Source organism: Euprymna scolopes, chromosome 36 (genome assembly GCF_053919585.1).
Source record: "Euprymna scolopes isolate OS-2025 chromosome 36, ASM5391958v1, whole genome shotgun sequence".
Lineage (NCBI taxonomy): Eukaryota > Metazoa > Mollusca > Cephalopoda > Sepiida > Sepiolidae > Euprymna > Euprymna scolopes.
In genome coordinates, this window is record NC_136517.1 from 56,863,536 (window position 1) to 56,878,247 (window position 14,712).

The 14,712-nt window shown below is 34.1% G+C and overlaps 1 protein-coding gene across 1 annotated transcript in view; it reads left to right on the top strand.

Annotated features, from left to right (window-relative positions):
- Window positions 1–1,679: 1,679 nt before the first annotated feature.
- The window catches only part of LOC145260515 (NPC intracellular cholesterol transporter 2-like), a 29,946-nt gene continuing 16,913 nt past the window's right edge, over window positions 1,680–14,712 (top strand). The window contains exon 1 of the mRNA XM_080118648.1: window positions 1,680–2,244. Within this exon, the coding sequence (XP_079974774.1) occupies window positions 2,148–2,244 (97 nt within the window). The 5' untranslated portion in view covers window positions 1,680–2,147. The remainder of the gene's footprint in view (window positions 2,245–14,712) is intronic.

Sequence of the window (14,712 nt, forward strand, 5' to 3'; positions counted from 1 at the left end):
GCCCACGTTCACACATGTACATATATTCACGTTCGCGTACATACACTCACATTCATGTGTATATACACACACGCTAACGTACACACATGTACTCACATACACGTACGCATGGACAACGTCACTTCCCCTTTCAAAGGAAATCCACACATGCGCAAAAGACCACCGGAAACACCTATAAAAGAAAGAGCAATAAGCGGTTTCTTCCTTTTAGGACCAGCTTTTGAGCTGTGTGGTCTACAGACCGACAGCGTGCCTTTTCGGCATGCGCTCGCACGCGTGTGCCTCACACCACTTGCTATTATGTGGGACAAAAAGCCAACAGACCGTACATACATTTTATACGCTTTCTATCTCCATAACCTGGATTGACTTTCTCACTCTATCTCCCCTTCAGCCTTGGTCCATCAACACAGACATGTGCGTGACTCTTTACTGAGCTTAACCCTCTCTTTCTACAGGCCGACTTGCCACTTCGCGTTTCTCTATTGCATTCCCCTTTCCTTCCATGTGCGTAGTCGTCACCGGCCGAATGAACACGTGTACACCCAAGACTTTCATTTCTCAACAGAAAATAAACAACATGTTTATTTTATTCCAGCATTTGAGTTGTTTATTTCCTTCATTCAATTCGTTTCATTATTTTTTCTTGTAGCGAGTTAGGGTATTTATATCCTAGTCTTCTACAGTCTATACTTCACGATAACACTTGGGTGTGCCCTTGGGGCTCTTTTCGGGTTAATAAAAACACTTCATTTTTGGGACTATTTTACCATATTTGTCTAAAATTTTCTGTATATGTCTATGTAGCAGTTTTGCATGGTGCTGAATTCAAATTTAAATATGTTAATACTTGGGGACTTTTGGAGCTAAATGGTGGTGGTGGGGGGCAAATGATAGACTGAGTCATTCTTTTTTTTTTTTGCATAGTTCAGAACTCAAATTTACATATAAAACTGCGCTATTTGTTCATTTTCACCAGAATTTGACGTTCCCTGGGGACTTTTGAGGCTAAATGGGGTGGGGTAAATGCTGAACTTAGTCGTATTTTTATGCTTCGTTCACTGTGCACTCGGGGGGTGGGACATGCATGCTTCACTTTTTTTTTATATTGAATAAAATTCAGTTTCAGTATAAATCGAATCGTGTTCCTTTTTCCTTTTATAAATAGTAAATATATATATATATAAGTTTCTAATGAACGCATTTTTGTCTTTAAAATCCATAAAACAATGAAATGTTTATTTATTTTTAACGCAGAAACATCCCGCGACTTTTCCTCTTTTAGTTCAGCTAAAGCGTATTCCTTTCTTTTCCAATGCTTTCATTGTAAGTAAAAAAAAAAAAAAAAAAAAAAAAAAAACTCTTATTCGTTATCGACGTTCTAACTGTTCGATAGATCCTTCGGGACAAGATCAAAGTGTAGTATCTGTTCTTCAGATGCTGCAGTTGCTGCACTTCAATTTCTTGTTCTCTGTCAATGGAGGAGAAATCCTTCACGACTGAGACAATTTTAATTTTTGTTCCTTTTCTCCACGTTAAAAAACGACCCTGGTGTCTAACTCTGTCCCGTGGGGAGGCATTGTAAATAGGAACTGTTCGATAGATCATGTTTGTATGTACCTCAAATATGACGTCATTTTTCAGTGACCAGGCCTTCTACGCTCACTCCCTCTCTCTTTACTCATTCGCTCTACTTTTCTTTCCATCTTGCTGCGTTTGATTTTCCTTCCTTCTCTCTGCGCTGCTTTTTTCTACTACTCGTTATGCCTTACCTTCACTCCCTCCCCTCAGTCCGTACATTGTCTTTTCCTCCACTTTCCTCTCGCTGCTTTTTTTTTTACCATCCCCTAAGCTTTCACTTCCGACTCCTACAAAACATACACTGATGTTTTCTTTTTTTCTAAGGCCGTAAAAACATCACCTGATTCTCATCCTGTTATTGTCTCCTCCTCACCCCATATTTATGAATAATGATCCTAATGAAACCAGCGTAGTATTTAAACGAAAAACAACCCGCTTCCAGTTATTAGTGTAAAAAGACTGCATCCACTGTCTAAGAAAGAAGAAAACTAAATATTAAAAAAAAAAAAAAAAGAAAAAATACTTTATATCGTCTGTGCATTTAAGCAAAACAATTTTCTCTCATCATGTCTCCAAGTTTGAGAAACTCGTTAATGCTGATCGTGTCTTTTGCGTGTGTGTTTTTGGTTGCACGTACAGAAGCTAAAATCTACAAAGATTGTGGTAAGTTTTATTTATTTAATTTTTGGTGGACGCTGTATAATAATCTGAAACTTTATTTTTATTTTTGGTATTTTTATTTATTTTATTTTTTTTACTGTAGAATTTAACCAAAAAAAAAATCTTTAGTGTCACAAAACGAAGATGGCATATTCCAAAAATTACGTAAATCGATAAAGTAGTTTTATTTTCAACTTAGAAAATCAAATTAAATTGGGACTGTCCTTCGTTTCAATCTTGAATAAACAAGGAAAGTAAGTCCATAATAATGTAAACTTGCGAGATCAGTTTTGTAATGCTACCGATTTCTTTAATCACTTTAAATCGTTTAAAATTTTTCTCTGTTATAAAAATATAACTACGTGACCAGTGTACGTGTTTTTTGGAATATGGCATTTCTGTTTCGTTACGTGTACGTACATCATAAAGATTTTATGTAATTTTGTTTTTCTTTTAATTAGGTTGAATTCAATTCTAAATAAGATGGCTCGGTGAAATTCGATGAGTTATGACAAAAGCCGAAAGGCGACCACATAAAATTAGATTTCTCGACTATTAACTATTTTCGGTTACCTTTTTGTAATAATCACAAACAATAAATAAGAAGTACCCCCCTCCCCTAAATCAACAAACTACAACAACAAACTGTAAATATATTAGTTAAAAAAATTTTTTTTTTTTTTTTTCGGTTTCTGTTCGTTTCGGGATTCCAAGTTTAATTTTGTGTTTTCGGCTTTCTGCAGTTGGCTTAACTAACATCTAACAGGATTTCACCGTGTCAAACATAGGAGCTTAAGCATGTTTTTTTTCTTCTTTTGTCTAATCCACGACATCTTATCAAATCTTGTATTTTAATAAATTGTAACCGATCGATTTAAAAAAAAAAAAAAATGTCGTTTTAAGCAAAAACAATTGTCATGCCGAAAATAGTAATATAGCCAAAAATTATGAAAAATCGGGTATGCATTGCATTAGCAGTGTCAGAAATTTCGTGAAAATAGTGAATAATTCCACCCCATCTTTCCAAGCTTATAACTCCTCGAAAAATGTAATTCAAGCCCTAATTTTTTTTTTCAATTAAAGGAGTAAGGACCAAGGTTTTATTTAAAAAAAAAAAAAAACAAAACAATGTGTTTTTTTTTTTTTAAAAAGGTTTTAAACTTCGGACTTTACAGGTAAATTTCTAAAAAACTGATTTTTTGTTTTGTTTTAAATTTGAATATATTATTTATTGACCTTTTCTCTTCAATTTGTGATATATAAACTTATTAAACATAAATTAATTATTTACTTTTTAATAGACATTTCAAAATGAGAGGCGTAAATTATTCGACCCCCTATCTTTCTAAGCTTATAACTCCTCGAAAAATGTAATTCAAGCCCTAATTTTTTTTTCAATTAAAGGAGCAAGGACCAAGGTTTCATTAAAAAAAAAAAAAAAGACAAAAAGAAAAAATGTGTTCTTATAAAATAAGGTTTTAAACTTCGGACTTTACAGGTAAATTTCTAAAAAACTGATTTTTTTTTTTTGTTTTAAATTTGAATATATTATTTATTGACCTTTTCTCTTCAATTTGTGATATATAAACCTATTAAACATAAATTAATTATTTACTTTTTAATAGACATTTCAAAATGGGGGGGGCGTGAAAATGGGGGGCGTGAAAATGGGGGGGCGTGAATTTAAAAAAAAACGTTTGTCTAAAATATTATATTCGGTTTATTGGAAAGAACATAAAATTTCACATTGACCCTGAAAATATCGTAAAAATAGAATCAATAGAAAAATTTTGATAGATTTTTAAAATTTAAAAATTTAAAAATATTGAGTTTAAAAATTGAAAAATATTGAGTTCGGAAAATTCATTACCGTTTTAAAAAAAAAATAAAAATATTTTTATTACTTTTAAAACAACTGTAATAGTTTATTTTGGAAGTATAATCCATAAAGAAAATAAATAACCCACTTTTAACAGAGAAATTACGAGATTTTTATATTGTATTCGCAGTTTCGTGTTAGGGGTGTCAAAAATTCCTACAAAAATTCTGATACTGCTAGCATTGCATTACTGTACACATAGATTGGAAAAAGTTGTCAAAAAACAAATATATAACAAATAAATGTTATCAAAGGCAAGGTAAGTTACTTTTCTCCTTAACTGAATATTTTTTTAGTGTTTTTATTTAATGTAACATGTTTATTCAGCTCGAAAAACATACAGCGTTTACCGATATGTATTGAAAATTTAAAATGACGCCCGACTTTCTCTCTCTCTCTCTTTGACACTGTAAGTTTGGAAAAGGGAGTTAAAAATAAAAAAAATATTGTTAAAAACTCGCCGAATATATATCGGCCTATGTTATGGTAACATATATTGAACGAGTTTCTAACAGTATTTTATCTAGTTTTTTTTATTTTTTATTTATGACTCTTTTTCCGAAACTTATCGTGTCAAAGAGAGAGACGGGCGCCATGCCCTTTTCTACCCTTTTCGGTACTAGTGCCTGGGCGTGGCTTATCACTCGCTCGGATTTCTCCGTAAAATGACGTCACATGCTGCCATCTGACGGAGAAAATGGACGAGGGGTGGGGTCGTACAGAGAGAGAAAACGCGAAAAAATAAATGGCCGACAGGGGGGGGGGGCTAGCAGCGCCAAATACAAGTTTCCAGAACATTTCCACATGAAACTGCTTGAAAAATTAATTCTAGCATTTTCTTTAATTACTATAAAATTAATATAGTGGTAAAATTATTTAAAAAAAAAAGAAAACAGAAGCCAAATTAAAAAAAAAGAAGGCCAAACCATTTCAAAAAAGGTCAAATTCACGAAATTAGCCATTAAAAGAATAATAAATGGTAACATTATCAATAAAAGTTATTTTCCAACTTATCTGCATCAGTGCATCATTCGTTGGTATTTTTAAGTAGTTTTAAGTGCTTTTTATTTCATATCGAATGCTAGAGCGGTTTCCGCGGCGCTAACCTTGCCAAGTTCTAAAATGCCGTAAAACATACCCTGTTTTTTTTTTGTTTTTTTTTTTAATAATTACTACTTTTTTAAATAGAAAAATGAATGATGCAGGTAAGTTGCAAAGTAATTTTTATTGTCAAATAATAACAGAAAAACTTACCGTAATTATTTTTCACATGCATGGGAGTCAAATAGAAGAAAACTTGTCGTAATGTTTCCAAGGAAAAAAGCTAAACAAAAAAAAATGGACGACTGGGGGGGGGGGCTAGCAGCAGCGCCGGCGCCAAATACAAGTTTCCAGTGCTTGAAAAATTAATTAACGAATAACACCGACCACTCTAATTTGTTTTTTTTTTTTTTATAGGTAATTGAGGTCGCTGACAACGAATCTGATAGTCAAACTTGTAAACTGTATGTTTTTTAGGGACTGCCAAACGATTGTGAAGAATGGACCGACCGCATGTTTCCGTGACGTAAGATTTGTGTTACCTATACGAACTATGGAAAAGCAGAAGCGACTTAATGATTTTTTAAAAACTTTGTTTATCTTCTTCAAACTGCAATTAATAATTAATCTTTGTTATAATTTTGTTAGGTTTTAAGTTTACACAGTTTAATGATTAATAATATTATACACATTTGTATATTAAATATGAAATACGGTTTTACTGAATTTTCATTTGATTACCTACAGAGTTCCATATTTTGTTCGGTAAAAAGAGACATACAAAATATGAGGGAGGCCTACAAAATGCTTAATATTTGTGCAATAATATTTTCAAATTGGTTTTAATCTGGCGATAAAATAGCTGACAAGAGTCATTAACTTAATATTAAAAAAAAAAATTAAACACAATTAATTAAAAATCTATGTAGCTGAATGTTTTGAAATAATGGAATTTTAATTGTTTTAATCTTTTAAAAATTAATTGGTGCTAATGCAGAGAGTGATCCGCGCTATTTTTAAAATCGTATTTATACATTTAATTAAAGTTTTATGTTGTTGTTTTTTTTATTCAATTGTAAGGTTAAAGTACAGAATATGTACCCCCCCCCATGTTAAGAATGGCCTTTTAAATAATAACGTTATTTCAGCACGGATCACTCTCTGCATGAGTACCAATTAATTAATGTTTACGAAGTTTCTTTTTCTTGGCAATTCAACTGATTATAGTATATATTAATTAAAAAAAAAAACGCTAATAAAAAAAAACAATAATATTAAGTTTATATCTTTTTTTTATTGCAACTTCAAGGTAAATTTTTGTTCAATATGTGTATTTACATTTTAAAAAATAAATATTTTTTACTTATTTGAATTCTTATGTTTCATAATAAATAGAAATTTCGATAGATTTAAATATATTTTATTCGAATTTCGAAAAAATAAATGAGGGGGGGGCACGCACTAAAAAAATATTTCCCCTCGTATATTTTACGAAAACTACATTTTATATGTAATTTCATTCTAAAATGGATGTATAAAAAAAATTCACGAAGATCTGACTATTAGTTGATTTTTGCTAGATTTATTAAATACAGGTATTTTTTCACGTTCGGAATGTCTACTACATGGGAATGTTATTTTAAAGCGTCAATTATGTAAACACGAGTTTCGTCTCGCAATTTCATTATTTTCGTTTGATAAAAAAAATGAAAAAATATTATTACTGGTTTATTTTGCGCTTCTTTTAAATGGTACAAAAGTTATACTGATAATATTAATTTATCATAAAGTTACATCGTGTTACATATAGGGTGAGGTAATTCTGTGGTGAATTTTGGCAGTCCCTAATGTTTTTCGAGCTGAATAAACATGTTACATTAAATAAAAACACTTATCCAGTTAGGTAGAAAAGTAACTTATCTTGACTTTGATAACATTTATTTATTATATATTTGTTTTTGACAACTTTTTTGAATCTATGTGTGCAATAATACAAACCCGAAAAATCATTAGGTATTGTTAGAAATTTCAGAATGCAAGGGCGATAACCGCGTGATCTACAATCACGCGATTTTGGCCTTTTGGTCAAGATCAAGGTGTAGTATCTGTTCTTCAGATGCTGCACTTCTATTTCTTGTTCTCTTTCAGTGGAGGAGAAATCCTTCACGACTGAGACAATTTTTATTTTTGTACCTTTTCTCCACGTTAAAAAACGACCCTGGTGTCTAACTCTGTCCCGTGGGGAGGCATAGTAAATAGGTACAATCACACGATTATTTCGACCAATGGTATTGCGTTGATTCAGTTGCTGCGGAGGATGCAGAAGTGGCGAGAAAAAAACAAATTTCATCAGGACGTCGGAGAAGACGGACGCACGTAATCTCGCTCCGTGCCTATTGAACTAAGGCACGCTTCTAAAACATGATTCAACTTGACGTCGTGCCGAGCAGACGCGCGTAATCTCGCTCTATGCCTAATGAACTAAGACATGGTTCTACCCCATTTATTTCTCCGCTCTTTAAAGGCGGATATTAGCCGGAGGCTAAAATGTTCTACGGATTAATTACTTCATCATCTCTGCCCGCAAAGGGGCATATTATTTTATGATCATCGATCGCAAAGTGCGTTGATCGTATCGACAGTCTGGAAGGATTTCGCAAACCCTCAACCAATTCTACGAGCGGCCGAGTCTACCAGCATCTTCACAAGAAGAAATCTACCATCGCCTTTCGCCTTTCTAGGCAAGAACTACCCGCCATTTGGCAGAAGCTAAAGAGGGCACTCTTTTGCAATATGGACTCCTTTTTACCCTTTTGTAAATAAAATTATTCTTGGATTTAAGATGAGCCTTTGTTGCTTTTTCTGAGTCTCTTTCATTCTGCCATAGGCAAAAACGGGTAAGATAATTTCTTACAGTATCTCTCGTGATGGAGGGCGAGCGGTGTTTTGGCGGCTGCCATCCCCCACCCCAATTTAAACAGAATTTATGTGAAATATTAAACGGGTCTTCTGCTCGGTTAATGTCGACATGTTACTTACAGAAAAACAGTTAAGGTAAATATGAAGAAATACTCCACCCTCGAAAATTCCTTTAAAATTACCACTCTTATCGGTTTTCAGGGTTGCTGAAAACGAAAATAACGCAGATTAGTGATGTTTTAAAACAACACGTTTCAGGTGAAAACATTATTACATATTTACGTGTCATGTTGAAATTAGTACACATTCCAGAAATTACGAAAAACGATCCAATAGACAATGCAGACAATACAATACATCTGTATTTTTAACAAAAAAAATCACAACAACATTCTGTCATTTTTTTAAAATAACGGAATTAGAATTATTTTTATTTTTTATGGAAATCTCTCCAGACAAGATATGAAATCACTTGATGTAATGTTCTAACATGAACAAAAGATGATTATCGCAAAACAGGTGATGCCTATTAGCCTTAGTCTTGGAAAAATCAAGGTTATAAGCAGTCAGTAGAAAGAAAGTTCCACAAACCTGCAGTTCTTGGAAAGAAGATACTGGAATAGGAAGCTGTATATCAGAACAGTAAATTGTTGGAGGCTATTCGATCAACGAGCCAAACAAGCCTGAACAAAAGAAGCAGGGAATAGATCGGGCAATTCTGAAGAACATATTCCATAATAGTATTTATAGAAAAGGCCAAGATTAGCAACATTACATCTGTGAAAGAGAGAGGTTGCAGAGAAGAAGATAGGATGAGATCAAATAAATTGCAGATATGTTTTTGCACCTTATCAAGAATCCTCAAATCGGACAGAGATTCTCCGGCTTAAATATGACAACAATACTCCATACATTGCCTGATAGTAGATTTGTAGAGAGAGAATAACCTCAGGTGTTAGAAAGTTCTTAGAATAATAAAAAGAACCTACTTTATGAGAAGCAGAAAGAGCAATGAATCTAATATCTGTACTCCAAGAAAGATTAAGAAGTCTCAGAGTCGATTTTATTTCAAGAGCAGAGCTATCAATGAGAATCTCATGAAGAAAAGGGACACGCCTATGATTGAAAGACACAAACTGAATCTTAACATGATTAAAAAAAAAAACAAGCCATTTCATACATCAATCTACAACCGAGCCCAAATCAACTTCTAGATACATTAGTTACATATTTCAACTGATCAGAGGGAGATGGACGAGAAACAACACCTGAATATTTTCTCTGGAAAATCATTGACATAGAGAAGAAACAAAGTTAGGCCAGGGAAGCAAGAGACCAGGAGGAAATTCCTGAAGTTTGGTAGTCTGAAGGAAGAAACTAAAAGTTGAAGGCTTTCCAACATTCAGACTTTTATGGTAAAGTGGTGAGATTTTGTTGCTTGTAGGTTAGTTGAGGGTATTTATGTTTGGGGGACACAATTCCATTAAATGCACAGGCATACAACATTGCGGTGATGAGACAGGAGTGGGAGCTTGCTTGATAGTGTGGAATCTATTAGGTTAAAGATTCTTTTTTGGACCGTGTCTAAGAGTAAAAGACTAGTGGTAAATGTATAACCCTAACACCCTCTCTTGTCCGAGGGCCAGGCCGCATCCGTCGCTATCCTGGTTCACGGGAGCATACTTGTGATATACTTCTGGCTGCTCACAGGACCATAGATGCAACCCAGCAGGGCTACATTCCTACTTGTCTAGTGGTGGACCCCTCAAGGGTGACCAGACTCTCACTGGTCACTGGAAAATATCCTTCTGCTGCTCAGGGCACGCGAAATGTGCATGACCCTAAGTCCGTGTGGCAACATTGTTGACTTTGCCCGTCACTCTAGCTTCGTGCTGGATCCAGTCTTTCATCGTCTGGCGTCAGGGCATACCTGAAATAAACTGTATCCTCATTCAGGCCGGCAATCGAGAAAGAAAGAAAAACTCTGGATCATTTTCTGTAAAAACCAACAAAATAATTATTCAGAAATCGTCCTACACTTGTTTAAAAGTCGAGTTCCTTGATCCGAGCTTCATGATGCAGGTTGTATAACTTAAGTTCCTCTAATTAATTTCACAGCTAAGAACAAGAGCCTTTCAACTTAGCTCCTATGAGGGTTTCGCACCCCTCGCTCCAGGCGGGGTGAGAGCAATGTGGATGCCTCGATGCCAGTCAGTAAAAAGGACCCTAACTCTAAAAAGCCAATCGTTTTTATAAAACTGGCCTCTTCTCCCCTCTCTCATATTGAAGATTACTTTTCCTTTTTCTTTCTCTGAACCTCTCTTTTTTTCTCTATCCCATTATCTTATTCTTTTTCTTCTTTCGTAAACTCCTTTCTCTATCCCCTTATTTTATTCTTTTTATTTTCTATTTTCTTGTGATCCTCTTCTTCCTCTTTTCATGACCATATCTCTCCCTAGGTTCAATTTATTTATTTATCTGTCCAACTAACTTATCACTGACTTGGTGGTCTGGTAGTAAATACAACAGGTGGACCCAAATGACAACATCTGCCAGACACCAAAGCAGATCTTTTGAACCCAAGTCATTGTACCTGTCTCACTCAATTAGTAGTTAAAATTCATTTTTACCAAATCCAACTAGAAAAACAATCTCTTGTTCCACGAATCATATCAGATTTTATATTTTCTTTTCATTGAAAAAAATACTATTTCTTCTCTGGTGGACAGAAATCTCATAAACATCTGTTTTTCCTTGACCAAGTGTCAGCATGCCCCCCCCCCCCACCTGACCATACCTCATTCTCTCCCATCTTCATCTCTGTATAGGATATCTGGCACTGCCTGGGATCCCATTACAAATGCACGAACCCAGATGTGACAACAATACTTCATGCATGGGTGAATTGTGGCTTTCTAGAGATGCACGATACTGGCCAGTATGAGTGACAATGTTCAAATATTCTCAATATGCTGACAGTAAGCACTACAAAAACAATGCACTCAAACACACAGGTCTGCACATTTCATCTCAACAACCATGAGGCTCAACATTACCTTGAATGGTAATGGACTACAAAATGTCAGTTTTCAAGAGCACTGCAGGAAGATAAACGGAGAAGATTGCTACAAGGAACAACTGTCTGACTAAACTCATAAATTTAAGCAGGGGAGATAACCCTAAAACTCTGCGCACATTAGCACTTTATTACTCTGCTACTGAATACTCTGTCTTTTTTAAATTATTTTTCAATTTTTTTATTATTTTGTTTTTGCTGGGGGTGGAGCATCCTATCGAATACCAGACATTCATCTGCTTTCTCATACATTCGAAACAAGAGATCTTTTTAAGATTCTAACTGCCCTTTAAGCACAGTTGTTTGTATCTCTCTTGCCTGTTTTTTAAATTCTTTTTCATGAGTCTAGTTGCTCCTATAATTACTAAAATGATGGAGATTTTCCTAAGATTCCAGTTTCTTTTCATGTCGTACACAAAACTTTGGTATTTCATTGTCTTTTCTCTCTCAGTTCTGTTTAACCCAGTATTATTGGGGATACTAAGGTTACTTCTTTCCTTATATGGATCATGCCATGCTAAATTAATTGCCACTGAACTAAATAACGCATGCTACTGGGATACTCAAACTACCCCTACTACCACTGGTATACAGATTGAATGGCATGGCATCTGCCCATGTGAGAATAAAAACACAAAAACAAGAAACTAGCAGATGACACTACTTTTTTTTTTCATGTTCACCCCTTACAAAGCATACATATCACCACTTGGACGTAAGGGGCTACTATTTGGGGCCATGTCTATGAAAGATTAACAAGATATTTGTTTATGTTACATTTAAACTTCTGCATATCAGTACAGCCAGGGAAGCAGGTAGCAGGAAGGGAATTCCAAGGTCTAGCTGTTTGAGGGAAGAAACTATTAGAATAGAAAGCTTTCTGGCATATAGGGACAACAGTGAAGGTCTTATTGCTAAGCGGGTTTGTCGGGGATATATACATCGAGGGGGTACAAGTGAAATGAGTTCATCAGAACACATTCCATTAAAATATTTGTAAAACAGGCAGAGTGATGCAACATTGCGGCGATGGGACAGGGGTTGGAGCTTAGTTGATAAAGTGGGACTGATTAGATTGATACCTCTTTTGGGGATTTTATCTAAGAGGGAGAGACTAGTGGGAGATGCATTAGCCCAAATGTGGCAACAATACTCCATGCAACCTTTTAAAGGTACAGAATACTCTCAGGCATGAGTAGTCTTCTAGCTCGTTAGAGGGAACTCACCTTCTTTACAGCAGCCTTTGCAATGTCCTCTATGTATTTGTTCCAGTTCATATTGCCTGCAAATTTTAGGCTAAGGAGTTTGAAGTTAGAATGCTTAGGTAGGGTGCAATGTACTCAATGTATTTGTTCCAGTTCATATTTCCTGTTTAACACCAAGGAGTTTGGAAGAAGAATTCTCAGGTAGGAAGTTATTTGTTATGGATATCAGTGGTTGGAGAGGCTTCTTGTGATTGTTAAAAGATAGCAGCTTAGTCTTGTTACCATTAAATGTTACCATCCATTTACACCTCCATTCCACTATGGTCTGGATCTCTTATGTGGAATGGATCTAAATTGGCCTTGAATCGGTTTAAAGGACATCTAGCAATCTTGACAGGTGGGGACCAGAAACAAGAAGCAACTGCCCTTGTGGAAATCGCAGACAGACAATGGAACACGTTAAGTGACAGATGAACAAACTTTTACTGACCAAGATTTGATACACAGTAATCTGATGCCCAACGATAGATCCAGTATTGGCATGATAATATATGATGATGAGTTGCATCTTAGATGTAATCAAGTTCTTGCTTTTTTTGAGGGGAAGGAAAGAAACTGGACTTATGGGTGATTACCTAAATTTCCAAAGAATATCCTAATAATATATTTTGGACATCCCTTCATCCCCTAAAAAACAGCATAGAGTAAAGAAGAAAAAAAGTGAAATAAAATACAAAGTAAAGGCTAATGCAGAATGGACATACTTATCTGTTAAGTTTTCATTCAGTTATTCACTTTCCTATGAGATGTTTAGGTTTACGTTCTCCACATGAATAGTTGGCTAGATTTAACATCATGTGACTTTTTTGTTAAAGGAACAAGTTTACGCTAAGAAGCCAACGATTTTAGAAGAAACTGAACAATAACTACGAGAAAGTGATTTTGGTCATTCTACAAGAATTTCTAAGAAAATTAATTAATGCAATTCCCGGTCGACTTAAGAAAATAAAGGCGAATGTTGGTGGACATATTGAATTTTAGATAAAATCTCACATTTTGTGTTTTGTTTTTTTTATCCATTTTTTTATTAACAAAAATATGATTCATAAATAAACTATAAGATTTTGAAAATAGCAAATGACTTTTTTTTAAATAGGGAGCGTTGCATGGGGCAATAAAAAAAACTAGAAAGAAATTGTGTATAACATCTTTATATTAAAACTTCTATCTCTTTAGTCTTTAACAAAACCAAGTCCAATTGTCAAAGAATAAATATTTTTTTTCTAAAGTCTAGATATTTTACATCTGGATAATACCAATCAAGAAAATATAAACTTTATGGATCTTTGGTTAGTAGTTAAAGACTTTAAGGTGGGCATACAGATACATAAACACACATATATCTGCCCTTTTTATAATAGACTAGTGGGGGGGGGCGCTCAGCATTACCCATTCGTAAAAAAAAAATTGTGACAACAGGGGCGGAAGGAATGGCGGCGTTGCTTGGTTGAAAAAAAATTGTGACAGCGGGGGGGAAGGGGAGAGCGTTGCAAAATACGCTTAAATATGATATTTTAATTTATCCAGGAAAAAATTGTAACAGCAGGGGGGGGGGGCGTAAAATCCGCTGAAGTATAATATTTTAATGTATATATAAAAAAATGTGACTGAAACTAAAAGCAAAATTTGTAAAATAAAGTAAAAATAAAAACATAAATTAAAAGTATTTACATGGGAAAAAGTTCTAAATATAAATAAATGAAAAAAGGTTTTAAAGTATTAAAAAATGTAAAATAAAAACTACTTAAATGTAACATTCGTTCAAAACAGACCTGAATACCTAAAAAAACAGGTATTTAGTTGGTTTGCTTAAACTTAGTTTCATTAAAATAGTCGTTGAAACATTTCACTCTGCAATTAGTCAGCTTCTTTTTTGTTATTAATGTTTTTTGCATTGGTTTTAACGACCCAAATTGTGGTATGCAATAAAATTAAAGAAGTTTTAAACTGTTAATGAAAATGAAAGAAAGTTTTGTTTTTGTTTTAATTAAAGAATCTTAATTGGATTGTAATTTGTTTCTTTTAAATAAAAATTTCACCCTCAATTGATTCAAACTGCTGATAAATAAAATCAAAATAAGGAAATTGTTTTTTTGTTTTAATATAATTAATCACCGGGGGGAAAAAAATCCCAGTAAATAATACAAATTACAAAACAACTCTGTTTGAATGAAAAAAAAAAAAAGTCCACTGGTAGGTGTGTGCAGACCTCAAGACTAATGGTTATGAGACAACCTTGAGATTCTTTGAATCAGCAGCTTTTCCATGTTATTTTAGGAATATGATATTGA